General features: G+C 33.4%; 3 protein-coding genes across 3 annotated transcripts; all 3 read right to left on the bottom strand.

The window, feature by feature from the left end:
- Window positions 1-5,510: 5,510 nt before the first annotated feature.
- LOC109001199 (blue copper protein-like) lies at window positions 5,511-6,792 on the bottom strand. The gene is made up of 2 exons (XM_018978389.2): window positions 6,582-6,792; window positions 5,511-6,190 (listed from the first exon to the last, which is right to left on the bottom strand). Exons 1-2 carry the CDS (start codon window positions 6,745-6,747, stop codon window positions 5,808-5,810), a joined length of 549 nt encoding a protein of 182 aa, XP_018833934.1. The 5' UTR covers window positions 6,748-6,792; the 3' UTR covers window positions 5,511-5,807.
- A 5,390-nt stretch (window positions 6,793-12,182) lies between these two features.
- LOC109001198 (28 kDa ribonucleoprotein, chloroplastic) lies at window positions 12,183-14,084 on the bottom strand. Its single transcript, XM_018978387.2, has 4 exons — window positions 13,620-14,084; window positions 13,412-13,510; window positions 12,672-12,962; window positions 12,183-12,555 (listed from the first exon to the last, which is right to left on the bottom strand). The coding sequence occupies exons 1-3, from the start codon at window positions 13,992-13,994 to the stop codon at window positions 12,705-12,707; spliced, it is 732 nt and encodes a 243-aa protein (XP_018833932.2). The 5' UTR covers window positions 13,995-14,084; the 3' UTR covers window positions 12,183-12,555; window positions 12,672-12,704.
- Window positions 14,085-15,258: 1,174 nt separating this feature from the next.
- On the bottom strand, window positions 15,259-19,204 carry LOC109001204. The gene is made up of 6 exons (XM_018978397.2): window positions 18,770-19,204; window positions 18,401-18,673; window positions 16,281-16,438; window positions 15,996-16,101; window positions 15,727-15,855; window positions 15,259-15,588 (listed from the first exon to the last, which is right to left on the bottom strand). The coding sequence occupies exons 1-6, from the start codon at window positions 18,959-18,961 to the stop codon at window positions 15,475-15,477; spliced, it is 972 nt and encodes a 323-aa protein (XP_018833942.2). The 5' UTR covers window positions 18,962-19,204; the 3' UTR covers window positions 15,259-15,474.
- Between the last annotated feature and the right edge of the window lie 1,984 nt (window positions 19,205-21,188).

The following is a 21,188-nucleotide window of genomic DNA, read 5'->3' as shown; positions in this document are numbered from 1 at the left end:
AATAAGGGTAGTGATAGGCTTACAACCTATTTACTACCCATCTACTACTTATAGTGTTTTTATTTTTTTATTATTTTATTTTAAACATTTTTTTAACATCCTTAATCATTAAGAAAAAATTAAAAAAATATATAAATTTACTAATTATCACTTCCTTAACTATTAAGTAAAATAAAAAATTATAAAAAAAATTAAATATAAAAAGAGTAGTAAATAAGTAGTAAGAGAGTAGTAATCCTATCATTTTCCTTTCAATAATATCATATATATAAATTTATTTATTTATATTATATTTCTAACCTAACTTTCATCTTTTGTTTTAGCTATATGGAAAACTTTCCTATTTTCCTTACTTTATACAAACTCATGATAAATTATATTTTGATTTGTATTTTATTTTATTTTTTAATTTTTTTACTTCATAATTAAGAAAGTAATTTTTAATTTATTGGTGTATTTTTTTTTAAATCTTTAAATATGTTAGAAAACATGAAAAGAAAACAAAAAAAAAAAGATAAATTTGTGCTAGGAGCACCCTAGCACTACTCTTATGCCTTTTGTTGTGACATCACGTAGGATTTATTAAATAAATTTAAATTATTATAAAAGAATAGAAGAAATTTAAGATTTTAGTCCTTGTGATTTTGAGGGTGTGCTACTAGATTATCTTCTTAAACTTATTACTGGTGTAAATTATGTTCTTTATTTTATTTTTTTAAATATATTTTAAAAAAAAAAGAATATCTAAACAATAACTTTCAGACCCTAAACTCACCAAGTACCAATTTCCTTATATTTATGGCTCATTCTCTATAGTCTTTGTATTAAATGATTCTAAGGTACGTTTGGAATTAAAATTCCTCTTAATTCATTTCAATTCATCATTATAATTTTTTCAAATCTCAATACAAAATATAATAAATAATTCAACTTTTTTAAATTTTAAAATAATAATAATAATAATAAATAATATTTTAATAATATTTTATTATCTCAACTCAACTCAACTCAACTCATTTTAACATCCAAACGCAACCGAAGAGAAGGTGAGGGTAATTACAGTGAGAGCGGTGTTTACACAAACAGGTGTTTTTGTGCTTTGTCTTTTTGTGTCAGATATTTTAGGACAGCTGGCAAAAAGACAACGTGTTTCGCCATTTCGGTTTTTCTGAAATCAACGTAAATTGTTCTGTTTGTTTGTGAAATCAAGGAAATGGTTGTTTGTTTGCTTTGGATGGACGGATGGATTTGTTGATGGATGATGACTAAATATATTTTTGTCTTCCAATCATTGATAAGATAATTGAAGGTATTATTTTCTACCATTGTTTATTATTTTTTAGTGTATTTGAAATTTTTTATTTATTATTTTTTTAACATGCTTAACTATTAAAAATATATACAATTTCATTAACAATTACTTTTTTAACTATTAAAATAAAAAATAAAGAAAATAGCAAACAAGTGAAATGGAGTAGTAATGAAATGAGAAAAAAAAAATACTTTTATTCATTGTTGCAAAGAAGGTTTATATTTGTAAATTGATAAAACATTTTTAAGAATATGTATATATATGTAAATATAAAGTATTAGTTTTTAGGACCTACTTTTATTTCCTATGAATTATGTTTTATGAGAAGAAAAAGGTGGAAAGCAAAATAGTTAAAAAATTAAAAAGAAATGGAGGGAGGAGTAGGACTTTACCTGCGTCACGTGGTCACAGCTGTCGTCAAAACTGCTTTACATGTTAGTGACCCATGTGCCTTGCCACAGCCACGAGAGACACATGTCCAAACTGATGTTGACCACAGCTTTGCATTGCCTTTCCTTCTTTCTCTATCTTTCTTTATTTATATTAAAAAATGTGAAATCTCTCAATCGTTAATATATTTTAAGTTTTTTAATTTTTAATTTTTATTTAATAATTAAAAAATGATTATTAGTGAAATTGTAATTTTTTTTATTTTTTATTTTTTTATTCCTAATGATTAAAAATATTAAAAAAATACTTAAAGATAAAATCAAAACAAAAAGAACAAAAAAGTTATTACTAGCAGTACGATAGTTGGGTTACCCGCTAACATGACGCTTTATATATATATATATATATATATATATTGTATTTATGTGGGTGTGGAATCTGGATGGGTATTAAAAAACCCGATTCGATTCTCAAATTAAAACAAAAGGAAATAGGAGGAGGATGTAACCTCTTTGATTAAGATTCGTACACAGTTAAACGAATGATGCTTTAGATTCTTTCAAACCTTTCGTCTCATCTGAGAAATCTTTCTTACCATCTCATACTGTCACACGGCATGGCAAAAGGGGGTTAGCCTTAGGGTTCATGTGAAGATAAGTGAAGTGAAGTGTGGTCTTGGGCCATGGGCCTTAGGGAATTTCGGGCTTGAATAGAAGAAGGGACAAGAAGATTGCAAGAGGATGCTGGCTTATGGAAGATTGGGCCGTCTACTTAATGGGCTCTCGCAAGCCCAAAGTTATCTTATCATTTGCAGTTCTATTTACGCACAAAGTAGTATTTTACTGTTATTTACCTATTGGCAGAGGGCATGTAGTGGAATATGTCTGGAAATTGTTATATCTCACAACAGAGATTTGTTAGAATATTATTGTTAAACTTTTCTTTGTTTCTTGGAGGTGCTTCCCTCTAAGAGAGCTGTATCGTTACGTGTGATTTTTTCTCAGTTTCTATCCATTTTCCTACTCATTTTCTATTACAATCCACTTGGGTTTATTACACATCTCATCTCAACATCTAAATACTATTTAAATATATTTTTTCAATTTTTCAATTTTTTCATCTAATTATTACCTAATTATTATAACTTTTTCAAACTTCTAAATGAAACACAAAAAATAATTCTTTTTCAAATCCTAAAACAAAATTAATATTTAAAAGTTATATTTTAACTCTCTTTTAAATTTATAATTTTTTTATTTAATTTTTTCTCTCATTTTTTAAAATCTCATAAAAATCTTAACTCAAACTATTTTACTAATATTTATTTTTTATCTCATATGTGTAACCAAACGAGACTTTATTTTCTTTAGCATATGCATAAAAAGGGGGAAGACAGAAGTCAAAAACTTGAAATGGTGGTCATCAAAACTGACAGTAAACCTGGGATTAGATAGGGCAGTAAAACTATATCAAAAACTGGTCAGACCGATTCAGACCGATTGAATCGGACCGAACTGGTAGATTTAGTCCAGTTTGTAATCGATCTGGTTCCTGTTTCTAAAAACAAAAACCAGTTGGAAATTAGTCCAGTACCAATTTTTAAATTTTGAAAATTGATTTGAATTGAACCGGATTAGTTTCTATATATATACATATATATTATTTTTTATATAATTGTTTTGTATTATATAATTGTTTTTTATATTATATTATAGACATTTTGTATACTAAATTGATAATGAATATAAAATAAAATTTTAATCTTATTATTCATTTCTATTAATCTTATAACATAAAATTAATATTAAATTAATATACATGAAATTTCAATTTTAAACATGAACATTAATATTAAGTTATTAATATAAACTTACTTTTAATATATATATATATATATATATATATATATTTATCAAGGATAAATACATTTTTACATATTTTATCTTATATACTCGTATAAAAAGTCTAGAATTTATATAGAGTATAATTAAATTTAATATTATTCTAGTATGTGTTTATTATTATAAAATAATATATTTATACTATAATACAAATAGACTAATAATTTATTATATGTAAATATCATATTATTACTAACATAGATAATCAGTAAAACTGGAAAAATCAAACTTGATCAAAACCGAAAAATATAAGAGGTTTCAGTTTTAGTGGTAAATTAGTACAATATCAATTCTTAAATTTTCAAAATCGGTGTCAGTTCTAAAAAATGTCCAAAATTGGACCAAATTGGTTCGGTTACACCCTATTAGGCAATGGTGGAAGATCTTAAAAGTATAAGAGATATGAATGTTTTCAAATCTAGGATTTGTTATTATCCATTCCCAAACCAATTTTGATACTCTCCTATAAATAGGAGATGGTGATTTGGGGATGCGTGACACTTCCAACTTGTGTCATGAGACAAATCTAAGGATCATATGACTTCCTACAAATCAAAGTCTAGAACTGTAGTTATGGATCAATGATTAAAACAGTCATTTCATATTAAAAAAAAGTGACGCAGTCAATTATATTAGTAGAGTGGATAAAAAGTATGTAAAAATGACTGCACATATGGTTTTTGATTCTACAATGGTCCTGCCTCAGCATCTTCACTGTGGGGGAAAAGGCCTGAGTTATATTTTGAGGTAGTTTTGTCTGGGAAACAAACACGTTCGACCAAGTATGATGCATTAAGTTTAGTCACGGGCTTCTTGTCCCATCTATTAATCTCTTTTCCCTTTTGAGTATGTTGTAGGAATGGACCTACTCCAACCATTATTTTCTTTAGGCACTACTTCTTTGTGTAGCTACAGTTTTCGAATCCCACCAAGGAGTTGATCTCTCGAGTTCTGAGTTATCTGTAGAGGCAATATCGCAATGAGGCTTGTTGGGCGTAGCTCCGATGCCTAAGTTAGTTGAGGGGCGAAGATAAAGCTTTCTCTGTCTATTGAGATAAGAGATCAAACCTTATTTTTGAGGTTTTTTATAATTGTGGATCTCCCTCTGTTTGAGGCATTTATCTGGCTACCCCGTGGTGGCTGCTGTGTTGTTTGGAAGATGAGTTTTTTTTGTGTTTTTGAAAATACTATAAGAAGCTTTTATACCGTAAATGTTTTCTGTTTGGAAAAGAGAACTGTTTAACTGTCAAATATCCCAAGAGAGAATCAATAATAATTTCTTAGAGGAGAATGATCTGTGAAGAAATCTTTGCTTGAGAAACACCTCCTGGTTCAGCCCAGTCTGAAAAGAGGAAAATATGATTGGTTGAAGTATTTCTGTCGTTTGGGTCAGTGGGCCTTCTGTTAAATTCTTAGGGGTTGGAGCCGAGTCTAATCCTGGTTGCAGAAGTTGACAGAGTTCCCCTCTGTTAATCAACCAGTGGACCCCATCTTTTCAAGAATGGTCCAGCTCTTGTTCAAGGGCTGCAAAGTTGTAACTTGTGGATCTGTAACGTCGATGGATTTGGTGAAAGGCATCAACCCCACCAAAGTATTTTGAAAGTAGAATTTTCAGAGTCTAAAATGGCATTTTCTCCAGGATGTGACCCAGTTCAATTCAGATTCGTGAACCTGCAGGTAGGGACCCATACCAACCCTCCTTCCTTCCAAGGACTAGTACATTTACTCTAAGCCAACAGAGTGTTTATTCGTTGCTATGGATGTGAATAGATAGAAAAAAGTAGTATAACCACCCAACAAAATTGAGATCTTTCCAAATTTACAAAACATAACAACAACTGAAAGATGTATTTGATCTGTTGATTTAGTCAAATTAAATGCTACTGCAACTTTGTAATAGTAAGGTGTAAAACTCCAAAGTTCAAAGTATGTTTTAAATTATTTGTGCACTACATGATCACATCATATATCTGATCTATATCTCTCATGTTCATGCGAATGCTCTGATTCCAAGAAACCCACACAGGTTTAGTGACACGAACTCAATGATGCATCATAATTTTACATACCAATACTATTCTGTCTTTTTGAATTGTAAATAGCCTATTCATAAACTAAGAAAATCACCATACAAAGATGACAAAAGAAAGAATTAGAAAGAGCACTGCCTCCAACCTGGCTAGATTCTGCATTCTAGCCAAAATTTATGTGAGAGCCAACACAGAAAAAGTAGACCAGGCCATTACAAATAGAGCCACAATAGGGGAGAGGGTAGTCCCTGAAGACGAATGTGTTGAGGTGGTGGTGGGGGTAGTGGTAGTGGTAGTAGGCGTGCTACCCGCTGGTGTAGATGGTGTTCCTGTTCCAGATGGTGCAGTCTCTGATGCTTTACCAACAGTCACAGCAAGCTTCATGCCACTCCCACAATGGCCAACAACACCACAAATGAAGTAGTGAGTCCCGGCGGTCTTGAGAGGGATGGTGGTGGTGCCGCTACTATCGGTGGAGAGGGAATTGCCCACAGTGCAAGAGTTGTAGTCGCTAGCGCTCACTTCATCCACCGTGTGTCCACCTCCATAGTTGAACACTGTCACATAAACAAAATTTGAAAGTTGTAGAGAGCAATAATGGATCACACTGTTATATCTGAAATGCAGAAGGCATTTTGATTTGTGATTACACTCGAGTTTAGGAAACTAGAAGTTTTGTTTCATTCGAAGTGTAGAAGACATTTTCATTTCTTAAATACATGTCACCCATTTCCTTACACTGCAAACAATCACATGAAATTTTGGAAAGGTACAAGTTTGAGAATGGAGCAGAGTGTTTCATACGAGGCAGATTGATTTGTGGAATATTATGCTTAATTCACTCAAAAACATCTCACTATTCATGGAAATGATAAAATTTGTGGTGGTAATGTCATGTTTTGGTATGTTAAAATACTCGTCATAGGGGGCTGAAAAGTGAAAACTTACCAAGGCTATCACCAACTGCAAAGGTCTTGCCACTAGTCCAGGTGCTATAATCAGTACCTATGGCCCAACCTGAGGTATCTCCAACGGTGTAAACAGTGGCCAAGCTTGGCACAAACATGCACAAGACTAACAAAGCACACACAACTCCGGCATTGAAGCTGGCCATTTTGAGGAACTTACAAAGAAAATGAGGCTTGTGCAGAAGTTGGCGAGGATTGGGGTTGCTTATATAATGGTATAAAGGGTCGGAGTTAGTAAAGTTTGGTCCACTTTTTCTCATCACTAGCATGATTTCTATGTACGAACTCATTCCAAAGAGATGACTTCAATCATACTCTATACCTAATGCTGCAGAAAGTGGGTCCTCTTTTCCTGTTAGAAGCTTCACTTGAAATGTGGTTGTTGAATGAAGATCCTCATTGTTATATGTTATGTTTTCAGAAACCAGTAATTAAATTGGTAAAGAAATATTAAAGCTAGAACTTACTTGGATTAAGTTGTTACGAACTCTCTTACAAATCAATTACTGTCATGTCAATAGACTATAGTGCAAAGAGTAGAGACTCGTAAATGTAATTTTTTTTTTTTAGCAATCCTTGCTAAGTAATGATGTGTAATGAGTGGAGGATGGCAAAGAAAGTTTCTGTTATCCTTTTCCTTCTTAGCCATTAATGAATTGTTGCTTTCAGCCGTTGCTTTCGGTGTTGTGGTTATGGTATTAAGGTCTGCGAGTTCATCAGAGACTTGTCCAAATTGATTGGAATTCTTAAACATCATAATAGATTGACATTATTATGCCCAGGAAACAGATAAAAGAGTATTTGCTTCAACCCTACGCACTTTAGTTTACAAGTTAATGAAAATATGAGCTGTTAAAGGAACGAAAAGACATATATATATATATATATATATATATATATATATATATATATATATATATAAAACACAATGGGTCCTTTGAAGGCCAGCTGGGTTTGTTGCAAGCAGACATCATATGGATGTAAAAGGAAGCTCATGATTCTTCTTTAGGGGCCAGAAATAAAGGCACTCTCCTGCCAATATTCCTAACAATTTTAGGCATTTTATCGTATGGATTTTTATAAATCTTAATCATTGTTTTCAAATCAAATGATTGAGGTTTTTTCATCCCTTATCCATTTAGGGTTGGTTTGGATTAATCAGAGATGAGATTAGATGGTTTTGGATGAAAGATGAATAAAATATTCGTAGAAAATATTATTTTTGAATATTATTATTGTTTTGAGATTTGAAAAAGTTGAATCGGAATTTTAAAAAGTTGAATTGTTTATTATATTTTGTGTAAAAATTAGATAAAGTTGTAATGATAAGATAAGATCATGTGATACTTTCTAAATCCCAACAGGACCTTAGTATTTACATTACAACAACTCAAAAAAATTGAACATGTCTCTCATAAGATCATGAAGGGGAGAGAGCTCATGTAAATCTTAACCAAAGATAATCATGATATTCATACAACTATTTTACAATTATAACTATTACTTCAATTTTATTGAGAAATGAAATAAATACACCATTTTTATAACTTTTACTTCAATTTTATAAAAATAATGAAACAACTATAACTATTTTACTTTCCATTGATATTAGCCTAAGAATTGGAGAAAATTGCTGTTCTATTATGACCTCATGGCCAAAGAATTATGACCTAAGTATTTTGCATTAACAGCTTAAATGGGATTTAGTGGACGTTAGGTATAACCCACCGCTAATAGAAAGGACGGCTCCATGGCTATCAAACTCAAACAGTTTTCCCACTTGAATACGTACCCACCAAGAAAAAGAATGAAATTAATAATATTATCTTCCAATGCTCAATTACTCAATTAAGAATTTGAAAAAGGACAAATGCACAGCATAAATCACACCTTTTTCAACCCCCCTTTACAAGTTGTATGTATGTATGGAGCATAGAATGTCATTAATTGCTTGTATTTCAAGCAAAGAAAAATCAAAACCAGACAAGAAAACCCAATAAACAATATCACAAAATTTGTTAATTTCAATCAAAATAAAATAAAATAAAAATACTACAAACTACACCATTATCTCGTCACATTCTTTCGTAATGGTATTTATAAGATAAACGATATTTGTAATCATAGAATACACAAGTGCCGTAGAATATCTTTAAAAAAAATAATAAATACGAGATTCATATAATAAAAAATTAATTTTTTTAATAATAAATTTTACTTTCTTTAAAAAAAATAATTAAGCAACGCTTACACATTTTAAAATATAAGAACTATTAAACACTGTCCCATCCAAATAAGATAACAAAATAATTACTTGCTTTACTCGTGGAAATCACACTTTTTTTGGGACAGATAATATGAAGGGGTTGGAGTGTCAAAGATATTAGTCCAAATCATCACCTAACCCATGGCAAAAAGTGGTGAGATTCGTGAAGGGCATGAAGTGTTGCATAATTTCTCGAACCCACTATAACCATCATATTTGAGTGGCATGAAAAAGTGGGGGGTTCGGTAACGTCGTAGGGTTTGGTTAGGGGGGGGGGCTTGGGGTCTATCTGTCAGACAGTCACCAACTGCGTCCATTTTGAGCGTCCCATGTCTTCTCTTTGCTTTGTTTCTTGCTTATTAATTAGAATCTTCCCACCTCCAACCTTGCTCTCAAAATTTAGATATGTGATATTCTTATTCTATCATAAGATGTTATACTAATTAAAATTGATATTTGCATAAAAAATTTTAATTGCATGACATGTCCTAATAGGAATACCACACCATCTGTGCTCTAAGAATACGTAAAGAATATGTAGCATTATCTATAGACTCTTGAAATTATTTATATGTAAGAAATGGACAATCATAGTGGGCACACATTCATTTCTCTTGAGGTTTGATGGCTGGCCCTTGCTAGGAGGTTACACTAGAGGGGCTAGGCTGTGGAATGTGAGTGTTGTTTTGGTATTACCATATAGCACACACCACCATCATGTGACGATTGTGGACGAACAACGATGTTGGAGAATCCGTGGAACAACCGCACTAGATCTATGATTTACTAACGAGGTAATATCACTTCCACTACGTATTCTGATCTAGTATTTCTAACACTATAGCCATAAAGTGCGCAAAACGACATGTATTCGTTTTGAAAAAAAATGAGATCTATTATTAAAAAATTAATTTTCTTTTCATGTGAGTCTCGTATTTATTCATTTTTTTTCAAAGTGATTACGCGGCGTTTGCATATTCATAATTGCAACTATCATTTCTCATCTATCAAATATTTGGCTTAAAAGCTAGAAGAAGGCCTACGCCTACCCTTCTTTGGTATTGTAGCCAAAGAAACAATTGATTGCATCATTACCACGAATCCACTGATTAGTAGTCGTCCCTGCAGTTTTACGAATGAATTAGACAAGAAGTTAGGGTGAACCTCTCTATCATGAATACTTTGACCATAGAAATCTTCAATAAGCCTATACCTAATGATTTGGTAGAATTTCAACATCAACAGGATTTTCACCCCCAGTTTTCCTTTCCTGTTTTTCTCCCCTCTTTTGAAAAAAGATGAGGTACTGAAACATCAAGAAAACCCAACAAATCACTGTCCCAGCTACATACGGACAGCTACAGAAATCCCATTTCGCCCATTCTGTTCTGGTCTCCGTATTATCAAATGATGATCAAAATTTCAACACCTGAAATCAAATTGACATCCATTTGTTGTTTTGTAGCAATCACTTTTCAGAGTTATGCAAGCATTTTAGAGAGAGAGAGAGAGAGGGGGGCACCAAAAAACAGGAAAAAAGAAAAATTGACAACTAGAACTTCACAATGAAGATAGCCATGTCGAGGAAGCTCCTTGTGGAAAACAACACGCGTTTTGAGGCACTAGAAAGGCATCAGAACATGAAATTGGAAAAGAGAACCCTTTTTTGTTGATCGGTAAATAAATTTTTATTGATCAAAAGAATGCAAAATGCCCGAGTATACGAAACATATACAAGCGCAATGCCTATGCATGCTAGTTTAGAGATAGAAAAGAAAAGAGAACCGTTAAATGAAGTTAGTTTATTTTAGCATGTAGGATGTCCTTCATTATTTCTTCATAGGGAAAAACACATTTTACCCCTTCCAAACTATAACCCCCTTTTTAACATGACCACCAAACTATCAGAATTATCATTCAACACCCTAATTTTTATCATAGGATGTAATTTATCACCTTGTTAAGAGATTACTATTAAGGTGGATAGGAGACACCCGATCTTAACAGTTGGATCTTAAAAGAGGAGATAGACTGCAAACAAGTGGTAGTTTGGGGACTAAATATTAACTTTGATAGTTTGGTGGTTATATTGCAAAATAAGGGGTAATTGAGGGGGATAAAGTGTAATTTTACTTTCTTCTTAGAACTATAATTACCAAAAGAGTTAGCACATGATATCACACCATGCATTTTGATCTAAGACTTTGAGGTTTAAAAAATATCATAGGAAAGTGAATTTCCTAAATGCCAAGGTTTCTGATCAAGTATTTGACTACAGACATAAATGATCAGGAAATTTTAAGTTTTCTGTAAATAGAATAGATATCCTAAAGTTTGAGATTGATTCTCCAGGAACTCAGTTCTCAGAGGGCCGTTTCTATCAACTGCATCAAGACACTTTTCTTTTTCTCCTGATCAGACAAGATTCAAGAATTTTCATTCTTGCGGTCACTGTTTTTAGTCAGCAACATAAAGTAACATAATCAGGAACACACAAAAAAGTGCAATATGAGAACAAACAGAAACTTAAAGACTAAAAGATCTGGAAATTGGACATGAAGCTCACATTATATCTATTTGAGAAATGTGCTGAAATCAGGAGACAAGTTATAGCATTATATTGTTCATTCTTGCAAGTTCAGCGGCCAACACCCTTTCCAAAGGGGGGAAAAGTCAAAATAAACATTCTCCTCATTTTCCCAGTTTTATTTTCTTTAGGTTTGCCAAAAGTAACTAATTCATTCAATCTTTATTACTGCCCCATCCTGCATCCTGTGTTTTGTGGTTTTACATTCTTATTCCCTGAATCTTGGGTGTGATATGGAGTTTATGACAATTTTGATTGTTGTGGAAATGGATGGAAAGGAAACAGGTTCTGAGGCAACATTCTTATTCCCTGAATCTTGGGTGCTATATGGAGTATATGAAAATTTTGATTGTTGTGGAAATGGATGGAAAGGAAACAGGTTCTGAGTTGAGCCTCACTTATACAGATCTCAGTTTGGAAACATATTGGCACAAAATAGAAATGATTGTTGTGGCCCATAGCACGAACTTTCCATTGCTTCTCTAAGAACTCCAAACCAATGGATTTCAGAAGTGGAAATGTAAACACTTTATGGGCCTCGTAACTACAGATTATGGACAAACATCTATTTCGGAATGATTCGGTGTAGTTGTATGTGCATTTTTGTGAAAACCCATCCCGACAGAAGGTGCTCTCTTTTGCTAATATATGGATTCCACAAATATCTTTCATTTGAATTAATGAACCCAGAACTAGCAAAGTGGAATTCAAACAGCAGTGCTTACTCTTGTAAATTATGTGACAAACTTTAACCTGTGACATAGGAATGCTCTATCTCACTTAAAGACCTTACATTCAACAAACAAAATAAAAAATAAAAAAGCTATCAAATGATTGAAATACGCATACTACATCAATCATTATATAGCTTCTGATTCACAGGATTGAAGTTAAGAAGCTTTACCAACTAAATCACAAATTGAAGAAATGAAACAGATTCACTGTCCTGAAAATTCACTTTCAATTCTCATCAGCAGCGTCTGCTTGCTCCACACTAGAGGTTGATTCAATTGATGTGTCTCCAGACTCTACATTATCCTCTGCTCGTAGTTTAATAAATTGTTTACTCCGTGCCACCCGAAGTGGTCTTCCCATAAACATCTGCAGGAAAAATTCTCAGAAGCTCTTAACTAGCAATAGCCTTAGAAAATCAATAAACATGCTCCCAAGCATATTCACCACTCATAAATGCAAATGATTCAGCACAGCCAAATTACCTTCCCTTCGAAAGCAGGAAGAGCTTCATCAGCCTATTTCTTGGATTTGAAAGCCACAAATCCATACCCAGAAGACTTTCTTGGATTTTCATGAAATATAACTTCGGCAGAAACAACATTACCACTTCCTGAACTAAAGAACTCTCTAAGATCTTTAGACCTTGCTTCAAAAGGCAAATTAGCCACAAACAAGTTGAATGTTACTGGCTTTGGTTGCACACGAGGGGAAGGGGAAGGTTTCTTCTTTCGTGCCCTGGCATAATTGACCTTTATAGTGCGGCCCTCTAACACCTAGCAGACAGAAGAAAGACCAGTAATTCAACAAGAAGACAAAGAAAAGGAAACAAAATTGTTGCAGAAAAAGTGGTAGAATGTTAACTAGAGTTTGAATCCGATTCAGTGTTTCTAATAATAAGATCCTGACAAGGAAAAACCAGCAGAAACGAACTTTTATAAAACAAAACACACACACACACACACACAGCGGCATGAATGAGCCACCTGAAAAAACACAAACAAAAACAGATGGCCACCATTATCAATGAGTTAAATTGTTAAAAACACTTGATACAGACTAGTCTTCCAAGTTTTCTCAGGTGTGCCAAATGATGCAAGAATTTGAAACTAACTATTCTAATTGCCTTCTTTCCCGAATTACTCTTATCTCAGCAACCCGACTAATCGAAAACCTAGAGGTATAAGAAAAAAAAAAACTAAAACTAAAAAAATAGCATGCTTACATACGATTCGAGATTATTGAGAGCCGTACGAGCCTCCTCAGGTGAACCCATAGTGACAAACGCCAAACCTCTATTTCTGATCTTGTTATGCATAGAAAGCTTCACCACCACAGAAAAACACCACAAACCCAGATCAGAAAAACAAACAAAAACCATAACCCATCTGAGACAACAGATACAGTATTGCTAAAATAAAGAAAAAGAAAACCTCCACATCTAGCACGGTCCCGTGCTTCTCAAAAAGAGCGCAAATGTCTTCAACGGTACAATTCCAAGGTACGTTCTGGGCAATCAATCTGTTTCGGGAAAACTCTTCGGCCGCTGGCTCGGATTCTTTGCTTTGGGCGGAAACAGAATCGAGAGCTTGTTCTTGAGCGGTGGAAGAGAAGTGCAAGACGAAGCTCTTTACTCTTTTACTCTTAACGGAAAGGGAATGTGTATAGGCGAGAGAGAGCGAAGGGAGAGACCAAGAAAAAGAAAGATTGTAGGTACTAGGAATATTGGATAAAGGCGTTGGGGAGAGGTGTTGTTCGGAGGGAAAGTGAGCCGTCGAGGGAGAGTGTAGAAAACGAAGAAGCGCCATTAACGTTTGCACTCTGTGTTCCTTGGAAGAAGATTCGCAACAGTGTTGCTTTGGTAGTGTTTTCACCGACGGACATACACTGGCTTTGGATAAGAGAAGTACGTCGGGGCCGGGCAGAGCTATCGAATTGGAACGTCGTCGTTTTGAATAAGAAAAACATTAAATATTTATTGAACTTATTTTTAATTTAATTTTTTAATTATCCACACAATAATTTTTAAGAAAATTCTATTTAGAAACCGGTTTAATAACACATCTAGCAAATATCTTAGATGGTATAATTTAATTTAGAATTAAAATTTTAAAATTTAAATATTACAAATCAAATTTATCACGTAAGTGACGTGGATGGTATGCTTTACAGGTTAGCTTACCAATATAACATATCTAATTTTTAATGCCAATATTATAAAAGTTGTATTAGTTCCAATATCACTCTTGAACCAAATCCTCTCACTTTTAGGCTTCGTTTGGAATCACAACTTCTCTCAACTCATCTCAACTCATCATTACAACTTTTTCAAATCCCAACACAATATATAATAAACAATTCAACTTTTTCAAATCTCAAAATAATAATAATAATAATAAATAATATTCTAATAATATTTTATTATCTCAACTCAACTCAACTCATTTCAACATCCAAACGCAACCTTACTCAATTTGTCTAGGGAGATGGAAAAAAAGTCTTGCCTATTATTCTAATTTCGATCTCTTTTGAGAGAATGCACCCCATATAGTGGCCAAGTAAAAATGCTACCATGTTCACATCCTGACAGAGAATTCCCACATTGTTCTTCTTTTTGTCTTCTTTGCTTACAAGATAAATAAATAGATAAAACAATCAAACACCAACAAAGGGGCATTTCCCCAGAATAAACTGCCTGTACAGGTATAATAGACAGGGCTCACATGCCAGAACTCGACAGAATGCCAAGCATTATGGCATCAACATAGCACTCACTAAATTGCAGATAACAAAGGCATTAATATGATCATTTCACCAGCGAAATGCCCTTTACTGGTGAGGGTTGCCGGCATTCAAACACCTATGGGCTATGAAAAGCCTTCTGTAGACTTGGTAAAAAGATTTCAAGAATTGCACATAAGGAGTACTTTAAGGTCATTTTCCAGCCCCAAAGAGGTCATAGAAAAAATTAACAGATAAATCAATGAACTGGAAAGCAAGATAAGTTCAAAATGAAAGCGGATACTGTGACAAGATTTGAGCACTAAATAAGATCATGCAGAGAATCCCCATCAAAAATCATAATTCAACTGTTAACCTTTCTCTATAGTATACCTCCACAGACAAATGACAAACTCCATAAGGAAGAAAGCCCTTCCTTTACTAGAAGTCATTGTGACAGGAAACTAAATCTTAATTCAAGATCTTCTAAATTGTAGTTGCCACTGACATTTTGTTAGAACATCAAACTTATTTGCGAAATTTTGTTAGAACCGGTGCATTGTAGGGTCAGGAGTTATATTGCAAGATTGACAGGGGCTGTCTTGACAAATCTAGATCATTAAAATCAAGCTTCTTCTCAATTGGGCTGCTCATCGAGGGGATTGATTTTCGCTTGTTTGACTGCAAAGAAGTAATTTACAATATTAGATCACACAAAGAAGAAAAATTATGCGAAGATGAAAGCTTGATATTTTTTTTTCTTTTTGGTTGTAATAAGTAAAGATGTCTTGCAAGCTTTACTTCACTACTTTTTCTCACCTTGGCCGTGGCAGAAGCACTGCCGGAGTGTTTCCCACCAGAACCATGGCTTCTTTCTTTCTGGTATTGCCTCAGTAACCTTGTATTCTCCTCATTCAATATGTTATTTTCTTCAAACAGCACTTTTACCTACATATATCATCAACATTTATTTGGGAAACACAGAATCCAACACACGCACACACAGAGAAGGTGCCTGCCCGGGGAAGGGAGGGGGGGAGTGTTCGGGGAGCTCCTCCAACGGTGAATGGATTTGCAACACTTCTCACCTCCTCTTTAGCTCTAGTAAGGTTAACCCTTAGACATTCCTTATCTTTCTCAAGTATCTTCACTTCAGCAGCTAATGAAAGGACTTTTTGGGTTGATGGCCTCAAGCTGCAACAGTATCATACGAAATTTTTAGTAAGAATCAACAGCAACGACAACTCAAACGGGCAACAATATATGATGGAAAAATCTCCAAAATATGTTGTAGTGGCACAAAATACAAAGTGAGAACTAACTAGTTCAGCCAAGAAAAAGGAACAATACCTAATTGAAAGAAAAATACTCACCAATTCCACATTTTTAACATCGTTTGACATGACTCATGCCTGCTATTGGCCTCCAAGAAACCATGTACCGATGCAACATCATCTTTAATGATCAATGTTGTTAGCACTGACTCAAGTAAATTGTTCTCTATAACTGTTTCATCGGTAGATGAATCAACCTTCAAGTGAAAAAAAAAAGTTAGCCTCAATTTAATTCAGGATAGAATCAAACTCTCTACGAATTTATATAAATTTATTTTTAGTTAATATTTTTATTAGCAATATTTGACATCACCACAATCATTTGCATCTATTTACTTTTCTTCAAAGTACCTGAAAAAGAACTGACCAAGAGGAAGAAGCAAAGAGAAATATTAAATCGGAGAGATAGAGGACGTATGTAATATAAAAAGGAAAGATTTACTATTTATTATAGGTAAAATAAAATTTTATTGAATCAAAAGAATAGGCAGGACCCAACTACACATTATACAAAAGAAAACACCTACATAGAGCGTAAGTGCTAGAGAAAGAAATAAGAAAATCGTGAAAACTAGCTCCATTGAAATCAATAACAGATGCCTATAACAATAGAGTAACGTAAAAAATCTTCTAAGGTCCTCCAAAGACTGTTCCACATCTTCGAAACTCCAGTCATTCTACTCCATTCAACGGCACCAAGTTAGAAGTAAGGGTACAATCTTCCAAACTGCTGCAATTTGGAGATTACCCTGAATACCTCTCCAGCTAGCAAGGAGATCAACCACCCTCCCAGGTATTACCCATGCAAGTCCAGTCCTGCAGAAAATATCATCCCAAATGGCCCTAGCCACCTTACAATGAAGTAATAAATGACTCACAAATTCACCACTACCCTTACACATACAACAAAGGAAAAGGTTTACCATAAGATGTAATTCTTTACCTTTCCTTTTTAAATCAAATACAAAACTAAAAAACTTGAATGCAAGGAAATGCATATATTAAAAGCATTAAAATCATATCTTACGCATTCACAACTCTTTACATTAAAAGCATCCCTGATTTGAATGTAAATAGCGCACGTGTGTGTGTGGATATGACACGCATGTATATTGTAACAATATGCACAGATAGTACCAAAGATTCAACCAGCCATTCTGAAAGATATTGCAAGACTGAAATGTCTTACAGCACATTATGCCCATTTCTTCAGATAATGCAAGAGTATCTCATAATTCTGTGAATAGTAGTGAATATGAATAGTAATGAAATTGTTTGACTCAAGATATTTTATTATATTTTAAAAAATTAGAGAAAAAATTGAATTAAAATATTATAAAGCTAAAAAAATATTTGAATATAATTTTTATTTTGAAATTTGAAAAAGTTGTATTGATTTTTGTGTTTTGTTTGAAAGTTTAGAAAAGTCAAGAGATGCTTGGAGAATGTGATGAGATGAAAATTTTATGATTAGTAGTAAGATGGAGTTATAGAATGCCAAAGTGTCGCACATGACTGTATATAATATTATTCAAGATGGTTTGAGTTAATGTTTTATGGAGTTTTGTAAAATGAGAAAAAGAAATTGAATAAAAAAAAATTATAAAATTAAAATATTGTTAAAATATAATTTTTATTTTGGGATTCAAAAAAATTTGAATTATTATTATTATTATTTTCTCTTGCAAGTTTGAAAAAGTTATAATACTTAATTTAAAAGTACTTATTTGTATTTGAATGATGTTTGAAAAAAAAATAAGATTGGATGAAATAAAATAAAATGAGATGAGATAAGATGAGATCAAAATTATTTTCAAATATCCCCTTCTTGATTTTTGTGTTTGGATAATTATAATGAAAATATTAAAGATTTAAAATTAAAAAATATTTTGTGTTTGAATAATTTTTAAAAAAGAAATTATAAAAAATTTTAAAAATTTATCATCTCATCTTGTTACCCAAGCATTCGTCTTCAAATGATTCTGATAATGATTTTACGAACTCCTCTTCTTACAGTACCAAAAAAAAATCCTACGAAATCCACTGAAAGATATCACCCATCAAAGTTCCCAGGTACCTTTCTCTTTCAACTATCACAATTAAGATGGAAAAACACAGATATATTTAGAAAAGGATGGAAGAGAGAGAACAGAAATTACCGCACGCATGTTGTATTCATGCTTGTAGAACTGCAATTCGTCCCAAATCCTTCTGACCTCCTCCTCTAACTCATGAACTCGAATCTCGGCCTCCTTGGCACGCTGATCGGTCTCATTCCCAAATTCCATCAAGGCTTGGCGGTCACGATCGTAAAGCGAGCACTCCCTCTCCCACTTATTACGTTGACGTAAAAGATTTGCACACTCCATAGCTAAGTTCTGATTCTCCTCCACGAACTTCTTCAATGCTAACGCATTCATACTCGCTTCAGCCTGAAAAAACAAACGAATAAATTAAACCAGGAACGAAAAAACAATCTTTAAATAAAAAAAATACATATTTAGTTCGGGAAGTTGCAACGAACGAACCCTAACGCGCTCGATGACGTCTTCTTTCTCCTGCAATTGGGTCTGTAGGGAAAGGCACCGGTTGTGGAGTCGGCGCTGTGCCTCTTCGGAGGAGTGAAGCTTCAAATCCAGAGTCCGCGTGGATACGGGGAGCCCTAGGGAGTGATCAATGGATTCTTTGATGTAGTCGTCGACTCCTTGGGAGGTGTCCATCTCGAGGAATTCTTGGACCCCGATCAAAACCCTATAACCTCGAGAACCCGAATTCACAAGAGAAAACTGAACCTCTCAAATGCGGTGAATGGACTTAGGGTATGAGTTTGGAGGACGAAAACAAGGGCGTCTTGGTTTTCTTTGAGGGCGAATGAAGGCCAAGAATTTGCAGAGGATAGGAGATTGCAAGCCCTAGAGAGAGTTACACTGGCAAGGCCTAATCTTTGGGAATCGAATCGAATCGAATCGAATCGTCGAGGTTTCTTGTATGAAAGTAGTCTTTTTTTCGCAACTTTTCTCAGTCGGATTTCGAAAAGAAGAGGGCTAGCCGTTAGGAATCAGGATTCAAAAGTTAACTTCTCTCTTTCCCTTTCCTTTTCCTTTTCTCCCTTTTGTTTTTTTTTTTTTTTTTGGCGCTAAATAAAATTGGTACGAGAGGAAACCGGAGTTGGGCTTCTGCCTAGGCGTGGGCCGTGGCTGTGATCGAATCTTATTCACGGAGAATTGGATTTCAGGGATTTTAGGGGACTTCGGAGGAATGAAATGAAATTAAAATTTAATAAATATTAATAAAATAATTGGTGGATAATAATAAAATTATTTGAGTTAAGATATTTTATTAAATTAAAAAAAAAATTGAATAAAATTATTATAAACTAACAATATTGTTAGTATATAAATCTTAATATTATTTTTATTTTGAAATTTGAAAATATTATTTTTATAATTTGTTTGGAAGTTTTGAAAAGTTATAATAAGTAATACAATATGATTAGATAACTAAATTAAAGATTTAAATTTGAAAAGTATTTATATTTAAAATAAAATGAAATAAGATAAGATGATTTGTGTTCCTAAACAAGCCCTTAAATGGCACGAAATCACAAGGGTTCCTTCACATTTAAGTGACTTTAGATTAATTATATAGATGAGATGAGATAAAAATTGAAAGTTAAATAAAATATTGTTAACATATAATTTTTTTATATTATTTTTATTTTAGAATTTGAAAAAGTTGAAATGTTTATTATATTTTGTGTAGAAGTTTAAAAAAATTGTAATAATTATATGAGATAAGATAATTTTATCTGTGTAATCAAACCAGGCCTCAAACTCATCGAAAATTAAAGAAATTCTCAAGTGATTAATACAAATTATAGTCTATCGAATTTAAATAAAAAAACTTAGCATATGCCAAATTATACGAGACTAATCCACGGATGATCGAGCCACTCATTAGAGGGCATTCATTAGGGGTGATACACGCATATGCGGGGCCGGGGCTGGGGTCGGGGTCACCCATTTCCTGCATATGCGAGGGGTGGTTTTCCACCCCTGCACCCTGCCCCAATGCCAAGGGGTGGGGGCGGGGGCGGACATCCCATCTATTTCGCCCCCGCCCACTTCGAGGGTATTGATACCTCATTGGGATTAAAAATTATTTTTCGGTCCAAAAATATTTTTTTAGACCCAAACCCAAATTATTATATAATTAAAATTGTAAATTAAAATTTCTATTTATAACAATAATTTAAAAATTGATAATATAAAAACTATGTTATCAGTTTTTAAATTTGTTAGACTTGCTTACAAGTGAGTCCCACATTGTTCAAGTAAAACTCTTGTATTGTCTTGACCTCCTATATAAATGTTGGCTTAGGAGGTCACTGCTTGACATGTATAATATTGTGAACAAACCTAACAAATTTTAATAAAAAATAAATAAAAAAAGTGTGGTGTGTGAGGATAATGAATAGAATTTTTTATATTTATATATAGAGAAAACCTGGGAAACAGCCCATCTGCTTATCTCAAAATATCAACACACCAATCAGAATGCAACACGTCAGTTGCTTAGCATCATTACCATGCATCCCACTACACCCGAACAACCCATCCAATTCCACTTTCTTCCTATTCAAACCCACCACCTGACGACACCCACTCCATCTCAACCCAAACGCAATGGCACCCACTCCATCCCAACCAAAATTTGACGGCACCCCACTCATCCTTGAAAACAGAGAATCGGTGCAACTGCCTCTTGACGGCACCCCTAACGTCGCATTGCTAGATTTTCGCCAACTGGTAAAATGTTTATATTTCAAAATTTTCAATCTTAACAGAACTTGTATTGGAGTTCTTGTATTGGAGTTAGATCTCATTTCGAAGTGATTGAAATCTGGGCTATGAAAATTATCTTGGCATATGGATTGATAACTCATCT

This window comes from Juglans regia, chromosome 6 (assembly GCF_001411555.2).
Source record: "Juglans regia cultivar Chandler chromosome 6, Walnut 2.0, whole genome shotgun sequence".
Lineage (NCBI taxonomy): Eukaryota > Viridiplantae > Streptophyta > Magnoliopsida > Fagales > Juglandaceae > Juglans > Juglans regia.
This window is presented reverse-complemented; position numbering and strand designations above follow the sequence as displayed.

Bases quoted from the DNA above. Each gene is read 5' to 3' on its own strand.
- LOC109001199 (XM_018978389.2), bottom strand. From the start codon at position 6,747: ATGGCCAGCTTCAATGCCGGAGTTGTGTGTGCTTTGTTAGTCTTGTGC. The intron at 6,191-6,581 runs GTAAGTTTTCAC...TTTATGTGACAG, and splicing joins TGCAGTTGGTGATAGCCTTG to TGTTCAACTATGGAGGTGGA.
- LOC109001204 (XM_018978397.2), bottom strand. From the start codon at position 18,961: ATGGACACCTCCCAAGGAGTCGACGACTACATCAAAGAATCCATTGAT. The intron at 16,439-18,400 runs GTAATTTCTGTT...TTTCACTTGAAG, and splicing joins ATGAATACAACATGCGTGCG to GTTGATTCATCTACCGATGA. The intron at 15,856-15,995 runs GTGAGAAGTGTT...TGATATATGTAG, and splicing joins TTACTAGAGCTAAAGAGGAG to GTAAAAGTGCTGTTTGAAGA.
- LOC109001198 (XM_018978387.2), bottom strand. From the start codon at position 13,994: ATGGCGCTTCTTCGTTTTCTACACTCTCCCTCGACGGCTCACTTTCCC. The intron at 13,511-13,619 runs GTTTTCTTTTTC...GTGGTGGTGAAG, and splicing joins GGACCGTGCTAGATGTGGAG to CTTTCTATGCATAACAAGAT. The intron at 12,963-13,411 runs GTAAGCATGCTA...TCTGTCTGCTAG, and splicing joins TCAATAATCTCGAATCGTAT to GTGTTAGAGGGCCGCACTAT.